Source organism: Dryobates pubescens, unplaced genomic scaffold (assembly GCF_014839835.1).
Source record: "Dryobates pubescens isolate bDryPub1 unplaced genomic scaffold, bDryPub1.pri scaffold_73_arrow_ctg1, whole genome shotgun sequence".
Taxonomy (NCBI): Eukaryota; Metazoa; Chordata; class Aves; order Piciformes; family Picidae; genus Dryobates; species Dryobates pubescens.
The window spans coordinates 82,676-94,874 of NW_026530792.1; the positions used below are offsets into that span (position 1 = coordinate 82,676).

The window sequence follows — 12,199 nt, forward strand, 5'->3', positions numbered from 1 at the left end:
ATTAAAATAGAAAAATAGATTAAATGAACTAAACATGCAAAAAAAAAATCAAAATTGAAAAATATAAGATCAACAAAATAAAGGATTCAATACTAGAGTAGAAAAAAATACATTAAAGGGTTAAAAATTAAAAGGTGATTAGTATAACAAATTAAAATACAGATTAAAAACTTACAATGACAAAATACAAATAATAATTAGGAAAGTAACAAGAAAATTAAAACAGATGACAAGTAGGTCGCCTCAAGCTTTCTTTCCTGCTACCTGTGATCATCGCAATAAACAACAGCAGAGGAATCAAGACCATGAGGACACAGCATTGCCCATGAAGATGAACATCGATCATCTGGGATCACAAACGCCATTCAGAAGAATGTACCATGGCACCATGTGAATTAGGACTGAATATTTTGGTTGTTTGATAACTTTGTCTTCTCTCTTGTTAACTAGGGATAAAGTTTCATCTTTACATTTCGCCAGACAAAAATTGAACCAAAACAAAAAGGGGGTGGGGGGAAATACAGAGAATACCCCATAGCAGAAAAAAAAAAAAAAATTAGCTCATGGTAACCCTAGAGATGCTGTAACCCTAGAAGTGCTGTAACCCTCTCACCACAAGACACACAGCACAACTGTCATGAAAATGACAGTCAGCAAACCTGCCTAGCAGTGACCTCAACGACTGTCACGATGACCCAAGATGTCAACAGAAAGCATCTAACTTCTAACTGAGTGTCGTGACTGCTTAACTGTTGTGTGAATGTGAAGAGATCAGAATTACTAGGATGAGCAAAAACACGTTATTTTGTGTAATTTTATACTGGGCAAGCAATGAAGCTCTTTTTGCTCTTGCTGTTTTCCTGCAGATTTCTGTCTGTGAAGCTAGAGCCTGGCCAGATCTACCTTTACAGATTAAAGAAATCTTGCTGCCATTAAGCAGTTGATGATTTTTGACCATCCTAGAGAAAATAAAAATGCAACATACCCCTAAAGCAGATTGTAAAAGATAGTGCTAAGGATTGCATTTGTGTCTTAATCTCTGTGTGCAATGTGTTCAGGCATAATCAAGTCTTCTCTGTCAATAAGTGAAATGTAAAGACTGGAACTATTAAGATCTAAGTTCTTCTTTACAATGTCTGTTATCTTTGATCCATGTGTTATGCCGACACTGTTAGAACATTCTAACCAGTTCAACTTAAGCACCGTGTCTTGTATGGGTGACATGGGCCAACAGTGACAGGCAGTAACAAATTTTGTTTGAGCTTGTAGACAGTGGGTTATACAATTGATAGAAGTAGTTTTAAGGTTTTTAGGTATCATTGTATTAATTTTGATTATTGATAAGCCTGAATGTATTGTGTAGAGTTATATAAGGCCTTATTTGTATTAAAGAAAACGGGGGAATTGTTGCAGGAATGGCTTGTAAAGACATGGTTCTATGGAATATGGTTTGAACAAGAGCATGTAGGCCTGCACTCCATCTTGTTATTTACTGCGTCACAGTAAGCTAGTGTGTTGATGCAGCCAGGCCTCCATGGCCTTGTAGCTGTGCTTGCAGCTGCCTGCAAAGGATAAGAGGATACCAAAGCAAGGTCACTACGCCCTTACAGGAGATAACAAGTAAGGAAGAATGTAAAACAGAATTCTTGTGATTATCTCATCAGGATGGGAAAGCAGGATGTTTAACCGCAGAAGGTGGGGTTGTCAGCTAGGCTACTGTATATAAGAAGTGTCTGATGCTCAATAAAGTTGGATTTCGTGGATCATATTGATCGTTTGCGACCCCTTCTTGCGACAAGGCCCAACAGGACCTTGGCTCTGGCAGTTGCCTCTGCCACCAAGGCCTGTGAGGGGAATCTTGGCTTTGAGGCTTTGAGGTTCTTCTAGTCCAAGGGCAGTGGTCAGGGCTTGGCCTTTCTGCTTCCTAGACCAAAGACAAATTTTTCACCCCTGTACTTTGTCTTTTTCTCCCTGCAATCCTGGCCTCTAACAAGCTGCTCTAACGAGTCCCTGGGGAGCCTTTGTCAGTAACAAGCCTCAGTGAGGCCAATCAGTGCTTCAAGGTACTTTGGAGTTTGCTTCTGACTTGGACTTCTGGAGAGGCTTCTTGGCAGTACCTTGGCAGAGTCTCCTGGCAGTACCTAAGGATGATGTAATCAGCCCCAAATACTCCATGGGGCTCATTAAATACTGCTGAGCCTCTAATTATTGCCAAGATTTCTGCAAGTAATTGGAGAGGTTATTATTACACAAAGCATCTGATAGAAATGATTTCACAGGGTGAATCAGAGCCCTGAGCCACAGGTGAGGGACAGGATCTGCTTTGCCAGGGGGTGGGGGTCACGGCTTAGCCCTTTGGATCAATGAAACCCCTCCAGGTTTCCTCAGCAGCAGAGCCACCTTTAGCTGCTTGTCCTGACCTGGCAGCCCTGCCTCAGTTCTCTGCTCTCCCCACAGCCTGGACACGCTTCAGTACCTCCAGTGGTGCTTCCCTTGAACCCTCTGTGTCCTCCTGCTCCAACCAGACCCTGGAGACCCTTTCCCAGTATGCTTCACTGGGACCCATTAAGAGTAGAAGAAACTTCAGAGTTTGAATCTGACTTTGAACCTATTAACACTACAAGAAACTTCAGAGTTTGACTCTAACTTTGACTCTAACTTCTGCAGAGGTTTCATCAGCTTCCTCTCAGTCCCTGAGGTTTACCTGGCACCAAAGCCACCAGAGGGCTCCTTTAAATGCCCTGGGCTGATCATCTGCTGCTGAGCTGGGCCTGGCTCCTGGGCTGCATGGAGCTCTGTCCAGGAGCAGCTCCTCTGCACAGCACAGCAGGGCTGAGGGCACTGCCAGGGCATCGCAGGGAGATGAAGAAGGCTGAAAGAGCTTCAAGGTGGCCAGGACTGGGAGGATGCTGAGAGCTCACTGGAAGAGAAGTCACTGCAGTTGCTGACAGAGTGAGTCTGAGATGCTCTTGAGCTTTTCCTGGCAGGGAAAGCTTCAGGCAGGAGAGACATGGGCTGGGGATGAGGGGAAGCTGCCAAGAAGCCCTGGGGGAGGCTGTGTTCAGGCTGCTCTCTCTGTACTTCTCTGCAGTTGTCTCTGGGTGCTGTCTGCTGGGCAATGACTCTTTAGAACATCTCATCCCCAGGATCCCTGACTGCTCTGCTCATCCTGCTGGGCTTGGAGCTGCCCCCAGGAAGGCCCAGATCTGCTATAGGGTATTGGGCAGTGCTGAGCCTTTCCTTGGGGGTCAGCACTCTGCTCCGAGAGTCCTTTGATTCTCTTCAGGAGAGGCTGTGTCCTGCTCTGTCTCTCACAGCTGCACCTCTGGGCTGGGACAGAGAAGAGTTCACAGAACTGTCCTTTGAAGCAGTGCTGCCCTGCTCTCCTCAGAGCACAGAGAGCTGGGGAGGTCCTAAGGGTTAATTTGGGCATAACATCTGCAAGGCAGCACAGGGAAAAGTGCAGGGCAGAGGGAACAGCCTGATGGGCACAGTAGCTCCACTGAAGCAGAGCCAAGATGAGCCCTTGGCAGCACATGGCCTGAGCTGCTGCTCCTCACAGCAGCCTCAGCCAGAACAAAGCAGACAGCAAATCCATTTCAGCTGGGGGATTGCTGTGCCCCCTGCAGTGCTGCTTCTCAGAGGAGTCTGTCATCAAGTTTTGCTTTCTTTTCTTCGTTAGACATTCTCAGAGGCAGCAGATGCCCAACAGCAGCTCCATCACCCACTTCCTCCTCCTGTCATTCTCAGGCACAAGGCAGCTGCAGCTCCTGCACTTCTGCCTCTTCCTGGCCATCTTCCTGGCTGCCCTGCTGGGCAATGGCCTCATCATCAGCACCATAGCCTGGGACCACCACCTCCACACACCCATGTACTTCTTCCTCCTCAACCTCGCCCTCACTGACCTGGGTGCCATCTCCACCACTGTGCCCAAATCCATGGCCAATTCCTTGAGGGACACCAGGGACATCTCCTATGCAGGATGTGCAGCCCAGGTCTTCTTTTTAGTATTCCTAATTGCTGCAGAGTTTTCTCTCCTCACCATCATGTCCTATGATCACTACATTGCCATCTGCAGACCCCTGCACTATGAGACCCTCCTGGGCAGCAGAGTTTGTCTCCACATGGCAGCAGCTGCCTGGGCCTGTAGCTTTCTCTATGCTCTTCTACACACAGCCAATACATTTTCCCTGCCCCTCTGCCAGGGCAATGCTGTGGACCAGTTCTTCTGTGAAATCCCCCAGATCCTCAAGCTCTCCTGCTCCTCATCCTACCTCAGGGAACTTTGGCTTCTTGTGGCCAGTGCCTGTTTAGTCTTTGTCTGTTTTGTGTTGATTGTGGTGTCCTATGTGCAGATCTTCAGGGCAGTGCTGAGGATCCCCTCTCATCAGGGACGCCACAAAGCCTTTGCCACCTGTCTCCCTCACCTGGCTGTGGTCTCCCTCTTTCTCAGCACTGGTATCTTTGCATACCTGAAGTCCCCCTCCATCTCCTCTACATCCTGGAACCTGGTTTTGTCAGTTCTGTACTCAGTGGTGCCTCCAGCAGTGAACCCTCTCATCTACAGCCTGAGGAACCAGGAGCTGAAGGTTGCCCTGTGCCAACTGATCCCTGGATGCTTTCAGAAGCAATAAACTCTCCTGCAGAGCAGTTCTGATGTCACTCAGTGCAGACCCAGCCTGGCTTCTGTACCTGGGGGGGAGGGGTGGTGGATTTTTCCTCTTTGTCATCACCTTTCTAATTCACTGTCTGCTTTGCTTTTCTCTTTGAGAGTTCATGTAACAGGAGCTCTGCTCCTTCTTTGGTTAAACAAAATAAACAACCTTTTCCAGAGCTTCAGGGACAATTCCTGCATGCAGAGTTGGCAGAGAAAAGAGTCCCAGCACAGCCTCACTGCCAGGGAGCACCAGCACTCCCTGGACCCCCTGAGCCCCTCCTAATAGAGGCTGGCACCTTCCTTTGCCAATTTGATCTCCTGAACACCTTCTTGTCAAGCCTGCTCCTCACCCCAGTACAAACTGATCCTGATTCTCTCCCATACCAGTTCCACCTGTCCCAGCACAAATCTCATACTCTGACCCTCCCAGTCCAGAATGGCCACATCACAGTACAAACTGGACACCTTGATCCCATCCCACTAGAGACTGAGCCTCATTTCAGTCTAAACAGGGTCCCTTTAAGCCTTCCACATGCAAACTTGTCCTTGTCCCAGTATAAACTACTTTTCCTGATCCCATCCCAGTACAGTCTGAGACACATGCCAGAACAAACTGGAAGCCCTGCATAGGTTCCAGTATCAAATGAATCCCTCCAACTGCAACGTCAGTAACATGACCACCTTCCCAGTACAGACTGTGCCCCTTCCCAGTAAAAAATACATACCCTGAACTCTTCCCTGTATAGCTGTGGCCTCCTTCCAGAACAAATTGGATTGTCTTGCCCTCTCCCACTACAGTGTGGGTCCCATCCCAGTACAAAATGCATTCCCTGGCTGCCCTCTAGGACTGACTGCATCCATTCTAGTATAATTTGGACACTTAATGCCCTCCCAGTATAGTCTGGGCCCTGTCCCAGTCTAAACCAGCTCCCTTTTACCCCTCCAAGTACACCTTAGGCCTCATCCCAATATAAACTGGATCCCCTTGTCCCCTCCCAGTGTAAACTGGGCAAGGCTTACTCTAAACTTAATCCCTTGGTTCCCTTCCAGTACAGATCCTGATCTAGCACAATTGGGATCCCCTGGCTCCATTGCAGTACAGTCTGGCCCTTATCCCATTACAAATTTGATCTTTTTAACCCCTTCCAGCACAGACCTGGCCACTCTCAGTACACACTGGAACCCCCACCCAGCACAGCTGTGGGCTCATCCCATTACTAACAAGATAGTTCTGCCATCTCCCAGTACAGCCTGGGTCCCATCCCAGTACAAAGCACATCCCCTGGAAATCCTTATCCCATCCCAGTCCAGACTGGGCCCCATCTCTGTGCCAATCCCAATGCCATCCCAGTTCACACTGGGCTCTCCTCCCTGTACAAACCGAATCTCTTTAACCTCCCAATAAAGACTGGGCAAGTCCTAAGATAAACTGAATCCCCTGGTCCCCTCCCAACACATACTGGACCCAGGTCTAGCACACACTTGATCCTCTGCTCCTATTCCAGTACAGTTTGAGCTTCATACCACTACAAACCTGACATCCTGATTCTATCCCAGTGCAAACTGGATACCCTTATGCCATTCCAGTTCAGACTGGTCATTGTCCCAGTACAAACTGAATTCCCTGGTCCCCTGCTAGAACAGAAATGGTTTCTTTCCAGGATGATCTGGATCATCTTGATCCATCCCAGCACACACTGGGTCCTGTTTCAGTACAAAGTGGACTCCTTGATCCCCTCCCAGTACCTACTGCATCCTTCCACATGTAAACTGGATACTCTGATTCCATCCCAGCACAACCTGAACACCATCCCAGTCCAAATAGGGTCCATTTACATCTCTAACTACAAACTTGGCCCTGTCCCAGTATTCACTGGTTCCCCTGATCCCATCCTAGCATACTTTGAGACCTGTCCCAGAACAAACTGGATCCAATGGCATCACCCAGTATAGAGTAGGGATCACCCCAGTGTAAACTGCATTTCTCGATCTCCTCCCACTACAGACAGGGTCTCATCCCAGAACAAAGTCAAAGCCCTGCCCACCTCACACTTTCAAATACATCCCTCTCAGTGTGAACTGGGTAACAGGACTCCTTCCCAGTACAGACTGTGCCCACTCCCAGTAAAAACTCTATCCCCTTTACCCAATCCCAGGCCTACTGAGCCCTGTCCCAGTACAAACTGGCTCCCCGGCCCAATACAGTCTGAGACCCATAGCAGTATGTAATGGCTGCCTTTAAACCCTCCCAACACAGACTGGCCCTGTCAAAGACTGGATATCCTGACCCCATTCCAGTACATACTGGGCCCCCTCTGAGTACAAGCTAGATTCCTTTAACCCCTCCCAGTAAACACTGGGTCTTGTCTAAGAATATACTAGACCCCCTGGTCCCCTCCCAGTACAGACTGGGCTCCATTCCAGTTCAAACAGGATCCACTGCTCTCATCCCAGTAGAGACTTAGCCCACCATTATACAAACTGTATCTGATTACACTCTCCCAGTACATCTGGGACACAGTCCTGCTCCAGGCATTGCACATCCTCACATCCCACTGCCCCAGGAAGAGCCCTGAGCCATGTGTGAAGGATATGTGCTGGGGCGCAGGGCTTGGCCCTTTGTCATGATAAAACCCATCAAGGATTATTCCACAGCAGAGCCCTGTCCCAGTACTAAATGGATGCCCTGAGATACTCCCAGTAGAGGCTCGGCCCCCTGCACTACAAGGAAATGCTTTTTCACTCTGAGAGCGACAAACCCTGGAACAGGCTGCCCAGAGAGATTGTGAAGCCTCCTCTGGAGACATTCAAGACACACCTGGAGGTGTACTTGTGTGACCTACTCTAGGTGATCCTGCTCTAGCAGGGCTGTTAGTCTAGATCATCTTTAGCGTTTTCTTCCAATCCGTACCATTCTGTGATTCTGTGAAGATCTGTGATGGAGGCACATTATGCCGAGATATTGAATCTTGCCCCAGCATGTGGGTGAGCTCCCCCTCCTTCAGGAGGAGGAGAAAAGCCAAGACAAAAGCCAGGCTGGCACGAATTTAGTGCATGCTGTGCTCGTGCATTCACCAAATATGGAAGAATTCTAGCTTCATGCTTTCCCATAGGCTGAAGCCAGTTGTTTATGAGAATGCCCATTGGTCAATCCTAGCCTCGAGAGATTCTATAAGTATTACCCCAGTGAGTAAACGAGTGCCTTCCTCCTCCATTTCAGCCTCTGTTCTCGCTCAAGAGTTAAGTCCAAGCCGCTGCCTCTGCAATTGAGTTTATTGTTGTTTAGCTTCTGTTACATACATGCACGCATATCAAGGCATCTGCATGTGAGAAGCGACTGGAGGAATTATTTCCACAAGAGGAAGGACACCGTGCTGAGCTGAGGAGCTAGCGTTGCCATAGCCAGTCACACCAACCGGGAGAGAGACCCCCGTCACTACTGTATGGACTGGACCAACCCCCAAGGGTAAGATCTGCCCAGTTGCAGGGGAAGAAGCGACTTGACCGTGCCAGGTCATCCATGCAATTGCTTAACCCCACCATAGTGGGAGAGAAGAGCCCTACGTGCCGCTCCGAACCGTGTTAAACTCCAGGGACTACTCAGCAGCATTCGTGCTTACACTGCACTGAACCCCCGGACCACTCCGTGTATACTGCTGTTGCTTTAAGCCCAGTGAACGAGAAGCCACTGCCCGGGAACCTGCCGAGCCGGGCCGACTTCTGTAGGGCCCGCCCCACCGGTATCCCTCACTCCCGAGGCTGCCTCTGCAGATTTGCGTAGCACTGCGTCCCCTGGACACGCCCGCCGGCGGCCGTTGTCACGCCCTGTGGTATGGGTCGACTCTGAGGGCCAGCGCATCCCAGGACCAGCCCTGCCGGCCCTACTGGCCCTGCGAGCTGGCTGTGTGAGAGCCAAGCCCGCAGTCCGGCCCCAAACAGGACCTCTGCCTATTGTCTAGAGAGAACTTGCCGAGTCCTGTGAAGAGAGCTTGCTAATTAGCTAGTCCAGGTTCCACTTCCTCTCCCCTGCTGCAGAGGGGAAGCCGTGCACGTCCCACCGAGTCGCCATCTAGTGGCCAAGCGGCAGAACTGCACCCTTCTTGCATATAAATACAGAAATAGTTTGTAATTAGTTCAAACAAGTTCTAATCATAATACTAAGCCAGTTATGGGATATATTTCATGAACATGCACTAGAACATGTATATAAGTTGGTGATTAATTGGTTATTGACAATTTTATAATATTAATAAAATAATATTTTCCATAATTCATATTTCATAATTCATAAATTAATAACCTCTTCACCACAAGATTCTACCCCTACTCCCACCCCAGAACAGACTGCTCCAATATGCAGAGGGGTTTTCCCACAGCGGTACAAGCGGCCGACTCAGTATGAGTGATGAAGCAAGTTCAACTTTATTGGGTTTGCATCAGACTTTTATAACCATACGATAATGTATGCCTACTCGTCATTGTCCTATTGTCTCTAACCCAAAAGGTCATGCTCACATACCCTCCTACTTGTGGTTTACTTCCTCTTCTGCCTGGCTCTCAGCTTCGCCCAAGTTGTTTACCAAGTTCTCAAGGGCAGGCTGTCCTTGAGAGCTTGCCGATGGACCTCCAGCTCGGCCAATTTTTATGCTAATAGCCTAATCAGCGTCAAAGCCTGGGTTGTGCAGTGCTTCTAGGGGTCCCCGTCTTCTCTCTCTGAGCCATTCTCCAACATTAAACTATGCTTGAAAGACAGAAAGGGGGAATGTTGGGGGAGACACCACACAGCAGGCTGTGGAAAGCTGTCTATACCCTGAATAATTTAACTATCTCTCAGAGTGCTATGAACCCTGCTTGCTGTGTTTGGCCTACTCCAGAGCATGATCAATGGAAACAATGCCCTCAGCCCACACCAACTAACTCCATGGGACAGCCAAACATTTGGGCAGCACTGCTGCATGCATGAAATCAAATCTGGAATTTAAATGCCTGTCAAAATGAAGTTGTAACACACCAGTAAGGTGTTTTGAGCATCAGGACATGTGGGATGATAATTTGCTCTTTGCCCTATTAGAGCCTCAAGAATTAGATATTTCAGGGACCTTACAAGCAGCATAGATCTGGAGCTGATCTAGTACTATGATCTCTAATCACACTCCCTTTGCCTTAGAGCCATGCAGGCTTAGCCTAACAGCTGAATGAGATGATCATGGAGGTTTGTAGAACAAAGCTGAACACATAGCAGCCAGGATAATCTTGCTTCAAATTGCTACAGCAAAGCACCAGCTCAGCTAAGGGAACTGGCATCTTGGATTGCAAAACAAGACAAGGAAACATCAAAAGTGTTGCTTGAATTAGCCACTGATGTGGAGAGTGTCAGCACTGCCAGGCTGCAAAATCGAGCTGCTGTTGGTTCTTTCTTCTCAGCTCCCGGTCAGGGCTGGACAGAATGTGATGGTCTGTGTTGTGCACACTGAAGTGATCATTCTAAACATAGACAGAAGAGTATTACAAACTGGGTTGTGAATATTGCTGATTGGATTAATCCTGGTGTTGGCAGTGCCCTGTTCATTCTCATGGCTGCAAAGGGCCCTGCAGAAGATAAGGAGCCCTGGGCAAAAAGGAGGAATTGTAGATAGAGCAGGTGGCCATGGGCAGCTTTAACCTTGAACTAAGCAGAGCTCTGCCCTTGAATCAGGAATGTAAACAACACCAGGAAAGAAGATCTGTGAATAACAAAGGAAGAAACAGAGAGAACTCCCCAGGCCACCAAAAGGGGAGAGAAGTGGCTGGACACCAAGCCTAATCACTTAAGTACAAAGGGCACATGGACACAGAAAGAAAAATATATAAGCCATGATGTGTATGAATCAAGTGGCCTCTGCTGCTGGCTGGTGCTTGAGCACATCTTGGTGTCATCCTTTTTCTTGGCCACCAACACTGCACAGCCTTAGCTGTTGAATTTTTCCAGTTCTCTGAGTCACTTCTTCCTGTTGTTTGTTTGGAGAACCTTGAGATTTCCCTTCCATCAGCTAGCCAGGAGAAGTTCTCCTCACCTTTCACTGCCTGTTTTGGAATCTCTTGGTTTTGTCACAAGACATTGGTTTGGTCACCAGCTGTGTTCAGGCTTTTCCCTTCACCTTCTGTGGCAGTTCAGGCTGGGTGCCTTCTATTCCTGCCACATAAGCTACACCTCCTGTGTCCAGAGGGTCCAACCCAATGAGGAGGACACAGGAAACAGCCTATTTCATACCCATAATATCCTGCACCCTATAAATCCATCTCAAAGTCCTTCTCTTCCTCTTTCTTCCCTTTTTGCTCCCATGGGACATGCTCTCTATTGGGTAATGGTGGGGGAGTATCTCATGGTCAAGGGCTCTGGCAAGGCTGAGAGGCCCAACAGGACCAAGGTCTTCGTGCCCTTGGCTCTGGCAGCTGCCTCTGCCACCAAAGCCTGTGAGGAGAAACTTGGCTTTGAGGATTTCAGGTTCTTCTATTGCAAGGGCAGTGGTCAGGACTTGGCCTTTCTGCTTCCTAGACCAAAGGCAAGTTTTTCTGCCCTGTACTTTGCCTTTGTCTCCCTGCAATCCTGGCCTCTAACAAGCTGCTCTAACGAGTCCCTGGGGAGCCTTTGTCAGTAACAAGCCTCAGTGAGGCCAATCAGTGCTTCAAGGTACTTTGGAGTTTGCTTCTGACTTGGAATGCTTGAGAGGCTTCTTGGCAGTCCCTTGGCAGAGTCTCCTGGCAGTGCCTAAGGATGATGTAATCAGCCCCAAATACTCCATGGGGCTCATTAAATACTGCTGAACATCTAATTATTGCCAAGGTTTCTGCAGCTAATTGGAGAGGCACAAAGTATCTGATGAAAAGTACTTTTAAAGGTACAGTTCATTCCTTTTCAGCAGGAGTTGTCTCTTTGCAAGCAAACCACAGCAAAACCTGACAAGTTCCTACCCTTCTCATTGCTCATCCTCACTCCCCACTGCCCCCAGCAGAGCCCAGAGCCACAGGTGAGGGACAGGATCTGCCTTGCCAGGGGCTGGGGGTCAGGGCTTGGCCCTTTGGATCAAGGAAACCCCTCCAGGTTTGCTCAGCAGCAGAGCCACCTTGAGCTGCTTGTCCTGACCTGGCAGCACTGCCTCAGTTCTCTGCTCTGACCACAGCCTGGAGATGCTTCAGTGCATCCAGTGATGCTTCCATTGCATCCACTGTCTCCTTCTGCTCTAACCAGACCCTGGGGACCCTTTCCCAGTATGCTTCACTGGGACCTATTAAGAGCAGAAAAACTTCAGAGTGTGAGTCTGACTTTGACTTCTGGAGACGTTTCATCAGCTTCTCAGTCTCTGAGGTTTACAGGGAGCCTAAAGGTACCAGAGGAGTTATTAAAAGACCTTGGGATGGTCTTCTGCTGCCCTATTGGGCCGGACTCCTGGGCTGGAAGGAGCTGCTGGCAAGCAGGCAGTGCTGCTGGAGTCAGCTCTGGCCAGGAGCAGCTCCTCTGCACAGCACAGCAGGGCTGAGGACACTGCCAGAGGATCTCAGGGA

The 12,199-nt window shown here is 48.7% G+C and overlaps 1 protein-coding gene across 1 annotated transcript; it reads left to right on the forward strand.

Moving 5' to 3' along the window:
* Positions 1-3,689: 3,689 nt before the first annotated feature.
* Positions 3,690-4,634, forward strand: LOC128899809 (olfactory receptor 14A16-like). The gene has a single exon (XM_054179512.1). It carries the CDS (start codon positions 3,702-3,704, stop codon positions 4,632-4,634), a length of 933 nt encoding a protein of 310 aa, XP_054035487.1. The 5' UTR covers positions 3,690-3,701.
* The last annotated feature ends 7,565 nt before the right edge of the window (positions 4,635-12,199 follow it).

Excerpts from the sequence above, each read along its gene's own strand:
- LOC128899809 (XM_054179512.1), top strand. The coding sequence starts at position 3,702 with ATGCCCAACAGCAGCTCCATCACCCACTTCCTCCTCCTGTCATTCTCA.